This window comes from Panthera tigris, chromosome B1 (genome assembly GCF_018350195.1).
Source record: "Panthera tigris isolate Pti1 chromosome B1, P.tigris_Pti1_mat1.1, whole genome shotgun sequence".
NCBI classification, from domain to species: domain Eukaryota; kingdom Metazoa; phylum Chordata; class Mammalia; order Carnivora; family Felidae; genus Panthera; species Panthera tigris.
This window is the reverse complement of record NC_056663.1, coordinates 171,175,848-171,195,165: the sequence shown is the minus strand read 5'-3', so window position 1 is coordinate 171,195,165 and position 19,318 is coordinate 171,175,848. Positions and strand designations below refer to the sequence as shown.

The 19,318-nt window shown below is 39.0% G+C and overlaps 2 protein-coding genes across 4 annotated transcripts in view; one reads left to right on the top strand and one right to left on the bottom strand.

Annotated features, from left to right (window-relative positions):
• The window catches only part of SMIM14 (small integral membrane protein 14), a 77,756-nt gene extending 72,112 nt beyond the window's left edge, over nt 1–5,644 (bottom strand). Inside the window, exon 1 of one of the 3 annotated variants that reach the window (XM_042984697.1) lies at nt 5,571–5,644. The gene's annotated coding sequence lies outside the window, so the exon portion shown is untranslated. Of the gene's footprint in view, nt 1–3,656; nt 3,917–5,570 lie in introns of those variants that run through there. The other 2 variants (XM_042984698.1, XM_042984696.1) reach the window with 2 other exon arrangements.
• Nucleotides 5,645–16,596: 10,952 nt separating this feature from the next.
• Nucleotides 16,597–16,935, top strand: LOC107181262 (small nuclear ribonucleoprotein G-like). The gene has a single exon (XM_042984700.1). It carries the CDS (start codon nt 16,654–16,656, stop codon nt 16,882–16,884), a length of 231 nt encoding a protein of 76 aa, XP_042840634.1. The 5' UTR covers nt 16,597–16,653; the 3' UTR covers nt 16,885–16,935.
• Nucleotides 16,936–19,318: the final 2,383 nt, after the last annotated feature.

Here is a 19,318-nt window from a genome sequence, read left to right as displayed (position 1 = left end):
CTTTGCCTGTGCAACTTCAGCAAAAAGACCAACAAACCAATGGACTTCATTAAGGATTGGATTGGAAATGAGATAGAATACACTATCTTGCCCTTAACAAAAACATGGTCTATCAAAACCAAAGTACTGTGTACAATTCTAAACGCTAGTTCAGAGGCACTAGGGTATAGTGATTAACAGATATGTTCAAGTCCAACTTTCTGCCACTTACCATGTCACAGTTCCTTCATGTGTAAAATGGAAGTAGGAATACCTACGTCAGAGTTGTTCTACATCTACAGTTAACTGAAAAACATGTAATTTTTTAGCATAGTACCTAACACGTAAGAGAGTTCCCCAAAATGGTAGCTATCATTATTACTACAAAGCAAGAAGTAATCTCCCAGAGAAAAGCCATTAAAATATTAAGAAACATTCTCAAACTTTGATATGCATTAAAATCACCTCAAGGGCTTGTTGAAAATGCAGATTCCTGGAACCCATTCCTCCCAGGGATTAATTCTACAGTTCTAAAGTAGAATGTAGCCATGCTCTGGCCCAAACATCAAGAATTACTGAAGTAAGAGAATCAAGGCACCGTCCTATTTAAAAAAAAAAAAAAAAAAAAAAAAAAAAGACTCAAAACTAGGATTCTTCTATATAAAGGGCTTATCTAAAACTGACAGTATGTTCAAGAGGAATACAGACATGTTCAGCAAGTTCATTCATTCAACTAACATTAATTAAGTACCTACTAGGCAGAGAATAGGAAAACATCCCCAGGATCCCAATTTTCAGTTTAACTTCTAGCATAGGAACCAGAATATTAAAAAAATAGGGAAATTCCAGATAGTGCAAGATGTTATGAATAAAATAAAAGAGAATGGAGAGATAACTGGGGAGAAATTTCCTCAAAGAAACATCTGAAACCTGAATGACATGATGGAATCAGCCATAGCAAGATCTGGGAGAATACTGAAGCCACAGGGTACAGCAAGCTCAAATGCCCTAAGGCAGGAACAAGCCTAGCAAGTTCCCAGCTTGTCCTAGTGGGTCTAGAACACAGGAACAGACATGGCCAGGCCCTAGGGTACTAATCTAGGCAGAGCGATACAAGGTGAGTTAAGGGAAGGAGGCTGTTCCAGAACACGTTGTTTGTATTTTATTCTGAATGTGATGAAAGGCTCTCCAAAAACAAGGCAACATAATTTACACTTTAAAGGATCTCCGGGCTGTGGTAAGGGGAATTACCATAAAAAGCCAAAGTGGAGGCAGGGAGGTCAGGAGGTTACTACAGTAGGCCAGATATGGTGAAAGGTGACAAAGGTAGAGGCGGTAGCGATGGGTAGTAATGGCCAAATTTAGAATATAAACACTCCAATTAAGGTAAGTCAAAGAAAAAGAACTAAGTCACAAAATAAGTAGTAAGCATCTGGGACTAATTACCCAAGAGATACAGAATAAAAATAGACTTAAAGGTTCTAGGTAGTTCACAACTAACAGATGTAAATAGGTTATTAGTATACTTAGGATACTTCCTAGACAGTACTTATCTTTTGAAGCTGAGGTGAAGGGAACATTTCCTTCTCTTTTGGCACCACCAAAAAGGCACTGGGCTAAACGGGCATACATCCAAGACTCTTCAGTGTGATTCATAAAGTCAAATCTTTCAGGACCTCACTAACGGAGGCCTGGACAGCTGGTCAGCATTTGGAGCACAGTGTAGCTATGGAACAGAACTAAAGCTTTACCTGAATCAAATCACTAAATTAGCAAAACTCTTTTAAACTACCTGTTATCAACTTAGGCTATTTTGTGCCTGCTCTCCCAAGGGTTAAACAAGAAAACCACGGCTACACAATGCATATTAACTTCTTTGTACTATCATAAAAGTTTGGGAGGAAAGGTTTGGCAAATATACAGTGAATATACCCTAAAAGATAAGGTTCCAAAAGTCCGTATCTATTAAAATATAAATTTTGTTACTCCAAAGTACTACTATGCGAAAAAGCAAGGTTACAGAAAAGCATATGCAGTTATGATACCATTTTTGAATAAAATGTCTAACTGCAAAAAAGAAGTCTGGAAGGATATAAACCACTAACATTTTGGTCATCTCTGGATGGCAGGATTATCAATGACTTATTTTCTTGTTTATTAATTGTAATAATTCTCCAATTATTACAAATTATTGCATATAAGCAAAAATATTCAGTTACAGGTTACATAAAAGGTAAAAAAAAAAGAACTTCAAGAAAACAATTTCATTTTTCTAAATCAGCAGGATTCCAACTGTGGTATTAAGAAAAAAGACCTCAATTGCACATATAGGAGAAAGAAATTCGTTAAGAAGTGATCCATGTTATACCACCCAAGGTTACACCCTTCAAGGGAGTAGCCTAAATTCCTAAGTACTCTTTCTGGATTTCATAAGGGGCAATCAATTAGCACATACGTGTTTTCTCCTTTCTTGCCATTTACCAAAGAAACACCTCAATTAATCAGTTTTCTGGGGACCAAACAACAACAACAAAATCTTCTTTTTTTAAACACCAACTTAGGGCAAAAAGGTTTGGTCCTCTTGTCTCTGTGCTGTCGAGGGGCGCAGAGGGTGGCAGGGTTTGAAGCAGCCTACACTAGAAGAATCTGCGTGGCCGGCCACCTGAAGTCAAAGAGAACACAAGCTTTCTGCAACCGCCACTGAATAGGGTCTAAAGACTCAAACACCTGAAAGGTCTTCCACCGTCCTTACACCTCAAGTTATCGTGCATGTAGAGCTGGCAACGGTTTATAACAATAACACACAAAAACTGGAAGGTCTCTTCAACAAACGCAGATATTACGTGCGTGAGGCTCATCTGGCTCTTCATGCAAAACCAAGACATTCTAATAAGGCCGAATCTTCGATTCGGCAAACTAGGACAAGTGAAAACATCCTATCGACTTTCTACAGCTAACAAACATCATCTTGGCTAAAATCCTAACACACACAGAAACAGCCACTTTGGAAAACTTTGGCTTTAAACGTCAACACTGGACTTCAGGTACTCCGGTAACCAGTTTATCGCACATTATCGATCTTTATAAAGGGTACTACCTCTTTACTGTCAGCTCCGGTTCTACTAACTGAACAGAAAAAAGGAATACTTTAAACTCCCACCACAATAAGAGCTAAAAAAGCTCCCGCTTTCTGGATGGCAGCTTTCCTGGCTCATCAATCACAACAAAGGACGCATCCTAATGACTTCATCAAACCTAGAGAAATAGAGGTAAATGACAGAGTGTAGGTTTCAGGGTTTGTGGGTTTTTCCTTTCAGCTACGATTCTCTTCTTTTTACTCCATTATACGCCTCCACCCGAGCTGACGGTCTTGCCCTAAAAATAAAACCACCCGTGGCTACCGTCCACTTTCCTGCCAAGCCCCGACTCTGGTTTCCTGCAGAGAGAGCCAAATTGCAGGTTCTCTGCCTCGCTCTTCGCCGGGGGGCGCGGACTCGGCAGCAGCGGGCTTCTCCCGGTGGAGTCACCAGCCCGGCCGAAGAACCACCAAGCCTGAGAAGCCAGCCCCGCTCTGCCGCAGCCGCCGCAGTTCCCCAGAGCCTGAGGAACCCCCAAGAAAAACAGGGTGACGGGAGGGTGGGCCGGCAAACGGCGGTGGTAGAGGGGGAGACACTCACCCGCCCAGACAACAACCGACGGGGCGGGGAGGATGGGGGCCGGGACCCAGGCTCGGCAGAAAAACCGCCTGAAGCTTCCGGAACGCTGCGGCTGCTCGGGACGCCGCGGCCGCTGCTGCTCCTGGCCGCTGACTTCCTCCCCTCCTCTGTTTTGATTCGACTGACCACGTCACTCTAAGCCACGAGACCCGGATCTGCCGGCTCCCGCGGGCGGCGGCGCAACAGATTGCAGCGACTCGAGACCCCAGCAGCCCGCCTGCGGAGCATGCGCGCACCCCGCGCCTGCCCAGTGCGTTGGAGGAGGCGGGGCGGGCGCGAGCGACACGCTATTCGTGGGGGCGCACGGCGCGGGGGTTGCAGTTCCGGTTGGGAGGGGTGGGGCCGAGCGCTGTGAAGTGAGGAGGGCGAGGCCCCGGTTTGTTTAACTGACCAGCGTAGCCTCTGTTTTGTCTTTGGTGGACAACGTCCTTTGCTGTGCGTTTCCCTTTGTCTGAGCTGGTGGCTTTCTCTGACCCGAGTCCTTAGAATTGCGAGGGTAGAAGTAGAGGTGGGCTCAAGTTCACGGGTGCTGAGAAAGGGTACCTCAGTAGAGATTTTTATTTTTTTTATCACTCAGGCCCGAGTGAAAATTAGGAGATGAGTATTTAGTCTGATGCACAAAAGTATGTCAGATGTAGCAGTTATTGATCTTCTTTACCCTCCCCTAATGTTTTTGCACCCGGAAAGCTGTCTAAAATTAAGTTTAGAAAAAGAGACTATGTCACCATCGATGACTTGCGGGTCGGGAGACAGTGAACAGGGAGGGGGTAAGCATTGTTGGGCGGCACCCCTAAGCTTTAATTGCAGGAATACTATTAGGGGAGTAAGAACCCTAGTTATTTTTGGACCAAGTTGGTGCTTCCTGCTCTCCCATTCTGGCCTTCTTAGTCTACCAGCTAAACCTTTGGGGCCCCGGAAATTTCCCAATTTGGCAAAACTTACAGCTACCCTATTGTTTCTTAGGCCCAGGAATTAACAAACTTTAATTAGAACAGGACCAGTGGCAAGTAAAAGTGTAAGTTGCAAACAAAGATTTCACAAAGGCAGATCCTCTCTGCCTATCCTCCAGAAGCGGTGAAAACTACTAAGAAACTGTTTTCCTTACCCTGATTTAGTGACCTTAACGAATTTCTACCCAGCTACTCAGTAAATCATTTCAACTGATTGAGTCACCTTTAGCAAATTAGTAATATAATCTGAAAGATATTTTTCATGTGTAAATCTTTACACAGCTAAAGATTTCTAAATAATTTAAGGTTTCTGGTAAAAAAAAAAATGTTTACTAGTTAATTAACAGATTACAAGTAAATAGAAGTCAAACTTCTTGGCCCTTAATCTGACATCTTGAACTCTACTCAAATTTAGAGAGCTTGAGGTGGAATCTAAGGCCCTAATGAAGTTCATGTTGCTATAGCAAAGGATCTTGAATTTGTGGAACTTTAATTTGTGGAACAAAGTCTTTGGGCGCCTGGGTGGCTCAGTTGGTTAAGGTTGAACATCCGATTTTGTCTCAGGTCATGATCTCACTGCTTATGGGTTGGAGCCCTGCATGGGGCTCTGTGCTGACAGCTCGGAGCCTGGAACCTGCTTCAGGTTCTGTGTCTCCCTCACTCTCTGCCCCTCCCCTGCTCGCTCTCTCTCTCTCAAATATAAATAAACATTTTTTAAAAAAAGTCTTATATGCTTGAGAGCACTCCTGTGCACAGATGTGTTTGCAAACACAGCTGTGTTTAAAACAACAGTATGTCACAACTAGAATCATATGGGTTGTTGCAAAATTATCAATATTTGCTTTAATAAAGTAAACTACAGGAAAAATCAAGATGTTAGGATCCTTGGTAGGTAGCTTCCAAGGTAAACTCCAATGATTCTCACCTCTGTAAATGTAGTCCACCTCCAGCACTTTTGATTCAGGACTAAGCTGATCCATAGAATACAGCTGAAGGCATGTGACTTCTGAGGCTAGGTCATAAAGGCACTGATTGCAGCTTTCCACCTCATTCTTTTGGTTTGTGTGCCATAGGGGAAGCTAGTCTACACACCACTCCACTCAAGCACCTCTATGAAGGGAACATGTGGAGAGGAACAAAAGCCTCCATCGACAACCACACCAACTTACCAGCCATGTGAGTGAGCTACTTTGCGCTGATCTTGTAACCCTAGTCAAGCATTGGATGACTGCATCCTTGCCCAGAATCTACTTGTAATCTCATGAGAGATAGAAAGGGCCAGCTTTACCCACAGACAGTGATTCGGGATCTTATATGGTTGTTTGTCCAATCATAAAGTTCAACCTTTCTAAACTTTAAACAATAGGAAAAAAAAGTGCATGTGTAATTCTATATGTAATTTGAAGAATAACAGAATCCTTACACAGTACATGGAACATAGTAGATACTGAATAAATATTTGTTGAATGGCCCATAAAAGACATACCCCTTGGAAAATACTGGAAATAAATATTGATAAGGGAGTAACACCATAATATATGAAGGACTCATACAAATTAATAAGGAAGATATTACTTGTCTCCAATACTTGTGTAGGTGTAGAGTATGAACTGATGGCTTACACACAAATGGAGATACAAACAACTAATATTTGAAAATCTTCAATCTCATCAAAAATGCAAATTAAAGTAAGCTTTCCTTTTTTAACTACTACCTTATGAGACTTTTTTTTTTAAGGTTTTTTATGTCTCAGTAATCTCTACACCCAACGTGGGACTTGAACTCACAACAACCCTAAGATCAAGAGTCACATGCTCCACCGACTAAGCCAGTTAGGCATCCCTGGAGATATTTTTAAATAGGAGTATCTAATATTTGTACTATTAATACTACTAGTAGAAACTTAAGTTGGCAGTTAGCTTTTTGGAAATCAATTTGGCGATATATATGAAGTTCTAAAAAAAAATTGGCTCAATTTCACTATTAGGAACTTAAATAATTTAAAAGTAAGATTATGAAGATATTAATTACATTTATATGATGGAAATAAAAATATGGAAATAACCTTTGTGAACAATGGTAATGGAAAGGATAACTTTGTTACATTGTGTGTTACGATCTAAGAAACTTGAGGATAGAAATAATTTAAAAAGAAAGATTTTAAGAAAGTTAATCACATTTTGTATGATGGAGAAAAAAAATCTAAAAATAATCTAAACATGGAATGGAATGGATGAATATGTTAAGTTATATGTTCGGGATTGACAAACTTGAAAATTTCTTCCCTTTCTGAACCAGACCCTAGTTTGATTCTTGATCTAGAAGAAGAAAGTGTTTGTAAATAATACGTGCTTTATATATTCATAAAAGCATTCTGGAAGATATTCCTAAAACTACTGACATTGATTACTGGGGACAGGGAAGGAGGGTGGAGAGGAGGAAGTGATGAGAGACTTCCTTATGACTTTTTACCCTTTTGTATGGTTTGAATTTTTACATAGCCATATATTATTTTTGCAATGAAAAACATTACTAATTTTTTTCACTTTTTTTTTTTTTTTGTGGTTGTATTAGTCTGCACAGGCTGCCATAGCAGAATACCACAAACTAAATGGCTCAAACGACAGAAATTTATTTTCTCAAAGTTCTGGTGGTAGGAAATCCAAGATCAAGGTGCCCACAGGTTTGGTTTTTGGCGAGACCTCTCTTCCTGACTTACAAACGGCCACCACCTGACTGTGTCCTCACATGGCCTTTCTTCTGTGCATAGGCTCTCCTGATATCTCTTCTTCTTATAAGGACGCTAATGCTATTGAATTAGGGCTCACCCTTATGACCTCATTTACCTTTAATTACTTCCTTATAGGCCCTATCTCCAAATATAGTCACACTGGGTGTTCGGGCTTCAACACATGAATCTGAGGAGACCTAATTTAATCCATAAAGAGTGGTTACACATATATAGCACGAAATTTACTATTTTAACCACTTTTGATTATACAGTTCTATGGCATTAAATACATTCATGTTGTGCAACAATCACCAACATCAATCTCCAGAACTTTTTCATCTTTCCCAATTAAAACTCTGCCTGTTAACACTAATTCCCCATTCCCCCTTCTCCCAGTCCCTGGCAACCACCATTCCACTTTCTATCTCTGTAAATTTGACTACTCTTGGCACTTCATATAAATGAATCATACAGGGTCGTTCCTGGCTGGCTCAGTCAGAAGAACATGTGACTCTTGATCTCAGGGTTGTGAGTTCAAGCCCCATGTAAGGTGTAGAGATTACTTAAATAAAACTTAAAATAAATGAATCATAAATGAATAAATGAATCATCACTTAAAATAAATGAAAATATCCTTTTGTGACTGACTTCTTTCAGTTAGCATAATTAAGGTCATCCATGTTGTAGCATATAGCAGAATTTCCTCCCTTTTTAAGGCTGAATAATAATATTTCATCATATGTATATACCACATTTTGTTTGTTCATTCATCCATTGATAAAAACTTGGGTTGCTTCTGGGGCATCTGGGTGGCTCACTGAGTTGAGTGTCTGATTCTTAATTTTGGTCTCAATTTTGGTCTCAGGCTCATGGGATCAGGCCCCACGTCGGAGTCTGTGCTGAGTGTGGAACATGCTTGGGATTCTCTCTCCCTCTCTCTCTCTCTCTCTCTCTGCCCCCCCCCCTCAAAATGTCTCTCTCCCTTGCTTGTGCTTTCTCTCTCTCTCTCCCTAAAGAGACAAAGCAACAGCAACGACAACAACAAAACTTGGGTTGCTTCCACCTTTTGGCTTATTGTAAAACTGCTATGAACATGGAAGTACAAATATCTATTCAAGTCTCTGCTTTCAATTCTTTTAGACGTATACCCAGAAGCGAAATTGCTGGAGCATATGGTTATTCTATATTTAATATTTTGAGGAGCCATCATACTGTTTTCCACAGTAGCTACACACTTTTACATTCCTACCAGCAGTGTATAAGGGTTCCAGTTTCTCCACATCCTCACCAACACTTGTCAGTTTCTTTTTTTTTTTTCCATATCAGCCATCCTAATGGGTGTGAGGTGGTATATCATTATGGTTTTGATTTGCATTATCCTGACAGTGATGTTGAAAATCTTTTCATGTGCTTATTGGCAATTTGTATATATCTTCTTTAGAGAAATGTCTATTCAAGTAGTTTGCCCAATTTTTAACTGGGTGGTTCTTTTTTTGTTGTTTTTGAGTTGTAGGAGTTGTTTATATATTCAGGATATTAATCCCTTATTAGATATATAATTTGCAAATATTTTCTTTCATACCATGGGTTGCCTTTTCACTCTATTGACAGTGTCCTTTACACAAAAGTTTTAAATTTTGATAAAGTCCAATTTATCTATTTTTTTTCTTTGAAATGCCTGTGTTTTTGGTGTCATATCCAAGAAATCACTGCCAAATCCAATGTCATGAAGTTTTTCCCCAGTTTTCTTCTCTTTTTTTAAAATATTTGTTTTTGGGGCACCTGGGTGGCTCAGTTGGTTAAGTGGCCGACTTTGGCTCAGGTCATGGTCTTGAGGTCCATGAGTTCGAGCCCCGCGTCAGGCTCTGTGCTGACAGCTCAGAGCCTGGAGCCTGTTTCAGATTCTGTGTCTCTCTCTCTCTCTCTGACCCTCCCCCATTCATGCTCTGTCTCTCTCTGTCTCAAAAATAAACGTTAAAAAAAAATTTAAAAAAATTAAAATATTTGTTTTTGAGAGAGAGCACACAAGCAAGGGAGGTGCAGAGAGAGAGGGAGACAGAGAATCAAAGCAGGCTCGAGGCTCTGAGCTGTCAGCACAGAGCCTGATGCAGAGCTTGAACTCCTAAACCATGAGATCATGACCTGAGCCAATATCAGATGCTTAACTAACCAAGCCACCCAGGTGCCCCTACCTGGTTTTCTTCTAAGAGTTATATAAATAGTTTTAGCTACTCAATTTAAATCTTTGATCAATTTTCAGCTGATGTTTCTATATAGTGTAAGGTAAGGTTCTACTTCATTCCTCTGTATTTGGATATCTATTTTTCTGAGCACCATTTGTTGATGAGATTGTTCTTTCCCCATTGAATGATCTGGATACTCTTGTCAAAAATCATCTGACCATATACGTGAATGTTTATTTCTGGGATAGAATACTATCACGTGTGTGTGTGTGTGTATCTGTTTTTATGCCAGTACCACACTGTTTTGATTACAATTACTATGGCTCTAGAGTAGGTTTTGAAATCCAGAAATGTGAGACCTTCAACTTTTTTCTTATTTTTTTTAAAGTTTATTTATTTTTGACAGAGAGAGAGAGAGAGAGAGCGAGAGAGAGAGCATGAATGGGGGAGGGGCAGACAGAAGGAGACACAGAATCTGAAACAGGCTCTGTCTCAAAAATAAATGTTAAAAAAAATTAAAAAATAAATAAAATATTTGTTTTTGAGAGAGAGCACACAAGCAAGGGAGGTGCAGAGAGAGAGGGAGACAGAGAATCAAAGCAGGCTCGAGGCTCTGAGCTGTCAGCACAGAGCCTGATGCGGGGCTCAAACTCACGGACCACGAGATCATGACCTGACCTAAAGTTGGACACTCAACCAACTGAGCCACCCAGGTGCCCCTTCTTCTTATTTTAAGATTGTTTTGACTATTCAGGGTCCCTTGAGATTCCATATGAATTTTAGGCATGATTTTTCTATTTCTGAAAAAAATGTCATTGAGATTTTGACATGGAGTGTGTTGATATGTAGATTAGTTTAGATAGTACTGACATCTTAATAATATAAAATCTTCCAATCCATGAACACGGGATAGATGTATTTTCATTTATTTTTTTCTTTAATTTCTTTCAGCAATGTTTTCTAGTTTTCAGTGTATTAGTTTTTCACTTCCTTAATTAAGTTTATTCCTAAACATTTTTGATGCTATTATAAATGGAATTGTTTTCTTAATTTTTCTTTCCAATTGTTCATTGTTAGTATGTAGGAATGCAACTGATTTTTGAGTGGTGATTTTGTATCCTGCAACTTTGCTGAATTTATTAGTTCTAACAGGTTTTTTGTGGAATCTTCAGGGTTTTCTACATATAAGATTATATCATCTACAAACAGAGATAATTTTACTTCCTTTCCAATTTGGATGCCTTTTATTTACTTTTCTAGCCTAACAGCTTTGGCTAGGACTTCCAGTACAGTGTTGAAGTCATTAATTAATTTTTTAAGTTTATTTATTTATTTTGAGAGAGAGAGAGAGAGAGAGAGAGCATGAGTGAGGTAGGGGCAGAGAGAGAGGGAGAGAGAGAATCTTAAGCAGGCTCCACACTGTCAGTGCAGAGCCTGACATAGGACTTGATGTCTCGAACTGTGAGATTGTGACCTGAGCCAAAATCAAGAGTCAGATGCTTAACCAACTGAGCCACCTGGGTGCCCCTCTTTAATGAATTTTTAATTATGACTGCCATACAGCATATGGGAAAATGCTTAGGAACCTATTTATTGTTAAAGCGGAAAATGACACAACATGCACATTATGATTACACCTGGGTAAAGAATATTAATACTAAAAAAGGGAATATTAAAAAGTAAAGATGGTTGTGTTAGGAAATGAGATCATTCCTGATCATATCACGTTTGAGATTTTAAAAATATATCAGCAGTTGAACTACAGTCTGAACTAAGCATATTAAGAATTATCGTGTTTTGGGGTGCCTGGGTGGATAAGTCAGTTAAGCATCTGACCCTTGACTACGGCTCAGGTCATGATCTCATGATTTATGGATTTGAGCCCTGCATCTGCTTGGGATTCTCTCTCCCCCTCTCTCCCTGCCCCTCCCCTCCTTGTGCTCTCTCTCTCTCTCAAAATAAATAAACACTAAAAAAAGATTTACTATGTTTTTTAATATTAATATTCTGAGAGTATTGGGCTTTGTTCTTAAGATTAATCCATTCATTCCAAACAGTGTTTGAGACTGAGGTTTTATCTCAGATGTAAAAGTTTTGAATCTATTAAAACAGTTTACAAACTGTTAAAATGCCTGAGATAACTTGAAGTTCAGAGAGGTTTATATTTTTATGTTTTAGCAATTTGTATGAAATATTTAAGAAAGATCTCTACTCTTTACCATATTTGCTTCCAATGTTTTACAGTTGCTTTTTAGTAACTATAATTTTTAATGTGCTGAAATTAAATTTTAAAAATTTAGTAAAATATTTCCTAGTTTCCTTTAAGGTTTTTTTTCTTCTAAGCCTAGGTTATATTCAGTTCAGCAGATGTTTGTTGAATAAATACCTACTGTGTGTTGGTCACTAGGGGTACATTTATGAATATGAAAATCATGTGGCCTACAAAGAAAAATACAGATCCAGACATTTAATGTATTTATTTCTAATTTCTTCTAAATTCTCAATTATTTTTTATATGTAAACTCTTAATTTACTTGGGATTAATTTTGGTCAACAATGCTTCTACAGTTTTTTGAAAGTTAATGAGGCACTGCAAATTCACATTAGAGCTGTTTTATTACTCAAGTGTAAAACCTTAATGTTAGCCAGTTGAAGATAGTTTTATACAACTTAAATTCAAGAGAATTAGATCTTGAGAAAGTCTATTCACTTTTATAGTCATCAGAATAAATCAAATTACTCATATTTTGAAGAGTTTGCTGTTTCATTACTATCATGCTATTTCCTCAGATAGAGAACATGAGTTGTATCTTCGTAATTTAAAACTGCAAAGGGAGGAGTGCCTGGGTGGCTCAGTCAGTTAAACGTCTGACTCTTGATTTCGGCTCAGATTGTGGGATCAAGCCCTCCGCCTTGGACCCTGTGTGGGGCATGGAGCCTGCTTAAGATTCTCTCTCTCCCTCTGCCCCTCCCCTGCTTGTGTGCACACATGCTCTCTTGCTCTCTCTCTCTCTCAAAAAAGAAAAAAACTGCAAAGAGAACCAAACAAGATTTTGTATTTTCATTTTTTTCTATGTAATAATTAATAGTAATCTATTTGCTAATTTTTTAGAAAGTAATAAAATTAACATAAAATTTCTAGAATGGTTTTTCAAATTTTTGTGTAATAGATATGGAAGAAGGGGATCTGATGAAGGAAAAGATCAAAGTTTCTTGAGTAGAAATTTGAAAAAGAAAGGCATTTAGGGTGAAGAAAATTAAAGGTAAACTATTTGTCCTCTAACCTTGCAGATAATGTTTAAGTAAGTGTGGATAATGTTTAATAAGTGTGGAGAAGCAGTGTGATAGCTTCAGCATGGTTGCCCTTTGCCCTTTTACATTTCTTCCTTTAAAAAAAAATGGGTTTTTATTTTGAGAGACATACAGAGAGAGAGAGAGAGAGAGAGAGAGAGCAAGTGGGAGAGAGACAGAGAAGGGGTGGGGGATAGAATCCCCTCACATTTCTTCCTTTTAGAAGATATTACTTAGGGGCATCTGGCTGGCTCAGTTGGTAGAGCATGCAATTCTCAATCTTGGGGTTGCAGATTCAAGTCACACACTGGGTGTAGAGATTACTTAAAAATAAAATCTTAAAAAAATAAAAGATATTACTTATTTCATTCTCTGGAACACATTAAACATATACACATAAATAAAACTAGAGGAGCATCTGTGTGGTTCAGTCGGCTGAGCATCTGACTCCTGATTTCGGCTCAGATCATGATCTCATGATTTGTGAGATCAAGCTTCATGTCAGGCTCCAAACTATCAGCCTGGAGCCTGCTTGGGATTTTTCTCTCTCCCTCTCCTCTCTCTCTCAAAATAAAAAATTTTTAAAAAGCAAACTAAAGATTATTGAGTTCTGACAGTTATTTAGCTATGTCTGTTTTTATTCCCCAATCTCTACCTAACTGGAGTTAAATATTTCATTCACAAAAGTATTTCAGCCTCTTTAAATTGTAAAAGATAGCATCTTCTGCTAATGGGATATTCTTTCTCCTAATGTGTTATGTAGAATTATAAATCTTGAAGGGACCCCAAGCATTACAGGAGGATTGTAAGTGCCTCTTTCTATTCCTGGCTATTATCTCCTTGTCTAACTAAATCCACAGACTTTTAGCTTCAGCCATATTCCAAAATGCCACACTAGCAAAGATTATAAAAATTATAAAGAGGAAGAAACAGAATCAGGGAAGGGTCAAGAAGTGCAGGAATTCCACTGGGCCCCTTCCATGGCCACTTACTTAACTTTCCCTTGCTAGTGAAAATCAACATTATACTATGCACTTTAAATTTTAAAATGCACTCTTCTTATATGTAACAAAGATAAATAAAGGTAGGCATGCAGATGGTACAAAAATCCTGAAGTGCATTCCAAATGAAATTGTGCTTTTTAAGAACCTAAATGTCAAATTAATGGGAGATTAAAATAGGTGAAAAGATGTTCCTTTCCTGAACTAGGCTTTAGTCTAGGATCAGCTATGACTAGAAATCCTGTGGCTCTGGGAAGGAGGCTGTGTGCCTTGAGAAGGAAAGATCATAGGAAAGTAAACTGGGATATCAGGGATGGTCTGGAATGTTCATGGTCTCAATCCCATAGGATTATGGGTCAGCAACATCCTGGGCATTTAATTAAATGACATAATATCTATTAAAATGCCCTGTAAATAGTAATGAACCAGAGTATTAAAAAAAACAACCAATTCTGAATGATTTATAATATTAGTCTTATACACGTATTTGCAAGTCTCTACCACAAATGTTGCACTTCTGCTTTAATTGTATGAAACAGAATTTAGAAGGAATCCAACTCAATTCATTGTCTGTGTCAGGGATTATTTCATTTTAGGTGAAATAGGGTCCTGTTTTTGAGCCCACAGCTAAGAATACATGGTACTAAAGACTACCCTCCCCTGGGACAACTGGCTGGTCAGTGGAGCATGGGACTCTTGATCATAAGGTCATGAATTCAAGCCCCACATTGGGTGTAGAGATCACTTAAAAAAAAAAAAAAAAAAGATTACCCTCCCACATCCCATTCTGTGTTTGAGGAAGCATCAGCTTTTGGAGTCTATCCCTCCCCCATTGGGTCTAGTGAGAGGTACTAGTTGAGAAAATTCGCACTACCACCACCATTTCCCCCTCTCTCATATAAGAGAAGACAGAAACAATAAAAGTTGTATTTTGGAGGGAATACAGTATTCTAAAGAGAGGGTATTATCTCTCCTTACATTGTGAGGGAGGGTAGAGAATTTCCTCCTTCCTCAAGACCAGGAAGGGAGTTACCAAAAGAATCATTCATAAAGTAAGGGTGTTTGAACCCTCTGAACCATTACATGCTTCAATAAGTTGAGAATCAGTGATTGCCTCTGGTCTAAAACTTGCTAAGCCAGTCACCTGATACTGCTAGGGAATAGAAGAAGAGACATGAAGGGCACCTGAGTGGTTCAGTTGGTTGAGCATCTGACTCTTGAGCATCTTCCTTGACTCTTGGTATCGGCTCAGGTCGTGATCTCACGGTTGTGAGATGGGGCCCCACATCGGGATAGAGCCTGCTTGGGATTCTCTCACTCCCTCTCTCTCTGCCCTGCACCTACTTGCACTCTCTCTCAAAATAAATAAGCAAATAAACATTAAAAAAAAAAGAAAAAGATACATGAGAGGGGTGCCTGGCTGGCTCAGTCAGTAGAACATGCATGTCTTGATCTCAAGGTCATGAGTTCAAGTCCCACATAGGGCATAGAGTTTACTTAAAAATAAATACATAATAAAATTTTTAAAATTTAAAAAAAGACATGAGAAAGTGGGTAAAGCTGAGAGAAGGGAGTGTCAGCTGAGTAATGGGGCAGTCTGTATTTCTACTGTTCAGAATGGCAAGTTTCTCAAGAGTCAAGTTTTACCACATGGTATAGCAGGGCCCTAGACAACTGCCCCATCACCACACCTGTACAAATGCACATGCAATACATACCCACACAGGCTATGTATTATCTCCAGCTCAAGCAATCTAAAGAAATTCAATTCCAAATTCTGAGGAGAGAAAAACCAATTAGCCTAGCATAATCTACTCCTGGTCCAGTTGGCTAGGGACTGAAGAGCAATATTATGTGTGAGCAAACTCTTGGAGCAGGAGGCATGGGCAAGCTCACTTAAAGAAAAGGAGGGGTGCCTGGGTGGCTCAGTTCATTAAGCGTCCAATTCTTGATTTTGACTCAGGTCATGATCTCACAGTTTGTGGGATTGAGCCTCAAGTTGGTCTCTGCACTGACAGTATGGAGGTTGCCTAGAATTCTCTCTCTCTTTCTCTCTCTGTCTCTTTCTGCCCCTCCCCCAGGCTCTCTTTCTCCCTCTCAAAAATAAATAAACTTAAAAACAAAAAAGAAGTGGATAGGTGGAAGTTAAGTGAGAGACATTACAGCATAGTTATCTGCAACCAATATTTTGATGATAACACCAAAGTAGGGAAACTGACCCATTGTAAGAGAAGATATGTTCCATTTCCTGACCAAATCTTCCATTTTGAGGTAAAAATCTCAGGAAAAATGTCATTGTCCTATGATATTGAATGATGTTTAATATAAAATTTAATTGCCATTATGACATGACTATAGTTGGCAAAAGTGGTTACATATTTTATCTCCCATTAAATTATTTATGGAATATCCTTAAAAACAAACAAACAAACAAAAAAACTCAAGAACAAAATGAGAAAGTACTCATTTGGAGTAACTGTAATTTTAGTTAAGCATTATGTACCTAACTTCTAGGCAAAATGTTTTTTTGGCCCAGAAGATGGTTCCGAATATACGAGTAGTCCTCACTATCAACAATAACAAATCCCTATCAAGCACTTACAGAAGGTCAAGTCCTTATGCTGAGACTTGAATTACATCATGGTTCAGTTCAAATAAACTGAGTGCCTCCTGAAAGCAAATCACTGTGTGGAGTGCTGGTGCTGGGATAACTGGGAATCCATATTAAAAACCTAGGTAGGGAGCGTGAAGGACTCCACGAATTCCGTTTAGAGGCATCTTTGAGCTCGCCGAATAAGCATCATGAGCAAAGCTCACCCTCCCGAGTTGAAAAAATTTATGGACAAGAAATTATCATTGAAATTAAATGGTGGCAGACATGTCCAAGGAATATTGCGGGGGTTCGATCCCTTTATGAATTTTGTGATAGATGAATGTGTGGAGATGGCAACTAGTGGGCAACAGAACAATATTGGAATGGTGGTAATTCGAGGAAATAGTATCATCATATTAGAAGCCTTGGAACTAGTATAAACAATGGGTGTGTTCACCAGAAGAAACCAACTGCTTCCACGTGTCCCCTTTATAGCACCTGTTTTACTACAATATAAAAATCAGGTCATGCATTTTCATATTGAACTTTTTTGTTAAATAAACTTCAATAGTCAAAAAATGCTTTCTCAGACATTCCAAACATGGAAAATTGAATGTTAGCTTTTACTCTAGTTTTTTCTAACACAAACTGTTCCTGGTTAAGACTGATTTATTCCAAAGCTTTTATGCATTAATATTGAAGAATCTGATTAAATGTGAAGCATGGCTAGGATGGCCTTTTTTCATCTTTTAATGGAAAGATAAAGAACCTGCAAACCTGAGCAGATTTCTTCTGAAACGTTAACTGTAATTTTCAAAACTCTTGTAGTAGTTTTGATGTACTCTTGACTTTTCCAAGTACATCTATATTCCAAGTATACTGCAATTGAAGTAAAACACAGGAAGTAATGATATAGTTGTTTATTTTGAACATAAACAGGGAAGATTTTTTGAATACAAGAATAGAAACAGAACTCTAGAGAAAAACAAAAAAATAAATAAATAAAAAATAAAAAAAATAAAAACCTAGGTAGGGGTGCTTGGGTGGCTCAGTCGGTTGAGCATCCAATTTTGGCTCATGATCTCCCGGTTTGTGGATTTGAGCCTCACGTCGGGCTCTGTGCTGACAGCTCAGAGCTTGGAACCTGCTTCGGATTCTGTGTCTCTTTCTCTCTCTGCCCTTCCCCCACTTGCTTTCTATCTCTCTCTTTCAAAAATAAATAAATGTTAAAAAAAAACTAAGTATACAATTTGAATTTTTACATATGTGAACACTCACATAACTGCCACCCAGAGCAAGATATAAAATATTTCCAAAAGACTCTCTCATTCCTCTTTCCACTCAGTACTTGGAGGAAGGCCTTTAAAAAGAAAATTACAGCCAAATGAATCCCTGGGGAATGTAAAAAAAAAAAAAAAATAGGGAAAGGAGAGCACAGTTAGCTAGTCTGAGGCTAAGAAGTGGCCTGAGGCTTAACAGCAGAAGAGCTTGTTTCTATAATAACTTAAAAATGTTTTAATAGAAAAATTGCTATCCACGAAGTTTATTGTAAGTGGTTTAAAATGTTAAGGGTCAGGGTTGCCTGGGTGGCTCAGTCAGTTAAGTATCCAACTTCAGCTCAGGTCATGATCTCGAGGCTTGTGAGTTCGAGCCCACACCAGGTTCCCTGCTGTTAGCACAGAGCCTGCTTCAGATCTTGTCTCCCTCTCTCTCTGCCCCTCCCCCACTTGCTTGCTCTCTCTCAAAAATAAATAAACATTGTATGGAAACCAATTTGACAATAAATTTCATATGTTAAAAAAATAGATAGGGGCGCCTGGGTGGCTCAGTCAGTTGAGCAGCCAACTTCGGCTCAGGTCATGATCTCTCGGTCCGTGAGTTCGAGCCCCGCATCGGGCTCTGTGCTGACTGCTCAGAGCCTGGAGCCTGTTTCAGATTCTGTGTCTCCCTCTCTGACCCTCCCCTGTTCATGCTCTGTCTCTCACTGTCTCAAAACTAAATAAAACGTTAAAAAAATTTAAAAAATAAATAAATAAATAAATAAACATTTTTTTAAAATATTAAGGTTGGCTAAGTAATTTCATAATTTCTAATTCATTTTTCAAGTCCAAATAAATCTGAAACATTGAAGCTAATTAAGATTTTTTTAAAGATTTCATGCATCTTGGGATGCCTGGGTGGATCAGTCGGTTGGGCGACCGACTTCGGCTCAGGTCACGATCTCACCGTTCGTGAGTTCGAGCCCCATGTCGGGCTCTGTGCTGACAGCTCAGAGCCTGGAACCTGCGTCGATTCTGTGTCTCCTCCTCTCTCTGCCCCTCCCATGCTCATGTTCTGTCTCGCTCTGTCTCTCAATAATAAATAAACGTTAAAAAATGTTTTAATAAAAAAATAGATTTCATGCATCTTTAAAAAGACAAAATGATGGTACATGGTAGAAAGATGACATATCTCTAATTTCCACCTATTCTATTCAGACTAAATCTTATTGCTCAGATTCCCCCCTCCCCCCCATTGCACATTAAAAAAATCTGTAGACCACTGAAAAGGCTTAGAAGCAATAACCAACTCAGTGGCAATGAGCACCCCAAACACCTAGATTATGGTCTCTGAAAATCATTTCCCACTAACAGGAACCAGGGTTCCTTGCAAGTTTGGAACAGGAAAAGTGCAAGATGAGCATGAACATCTTATTACACCAAAGTTATCAAAAATCATACTAAAAGAACTTAGGAGTGGGGCACCAAGGTGGCTCAATCAGTTGAGTGTCAAACTCTTGACTTTGGCTCAAGTCATGATCCTAGTAGTGTAGGATTGGTCCCACAGTCAAGCTCTGTGCTGAGCATGGAGCCTGGCTAAGATTCTCTCTATCTC

Coding starts and splice junctions, on each gene's coding strand:
- LOC107181262 (XM_042984700.1), top strand. CDS start 16,654: ATGAGCAAAGCTCACCCTCCCGAGTTGAAAAAATTTATGGACAAGAAA.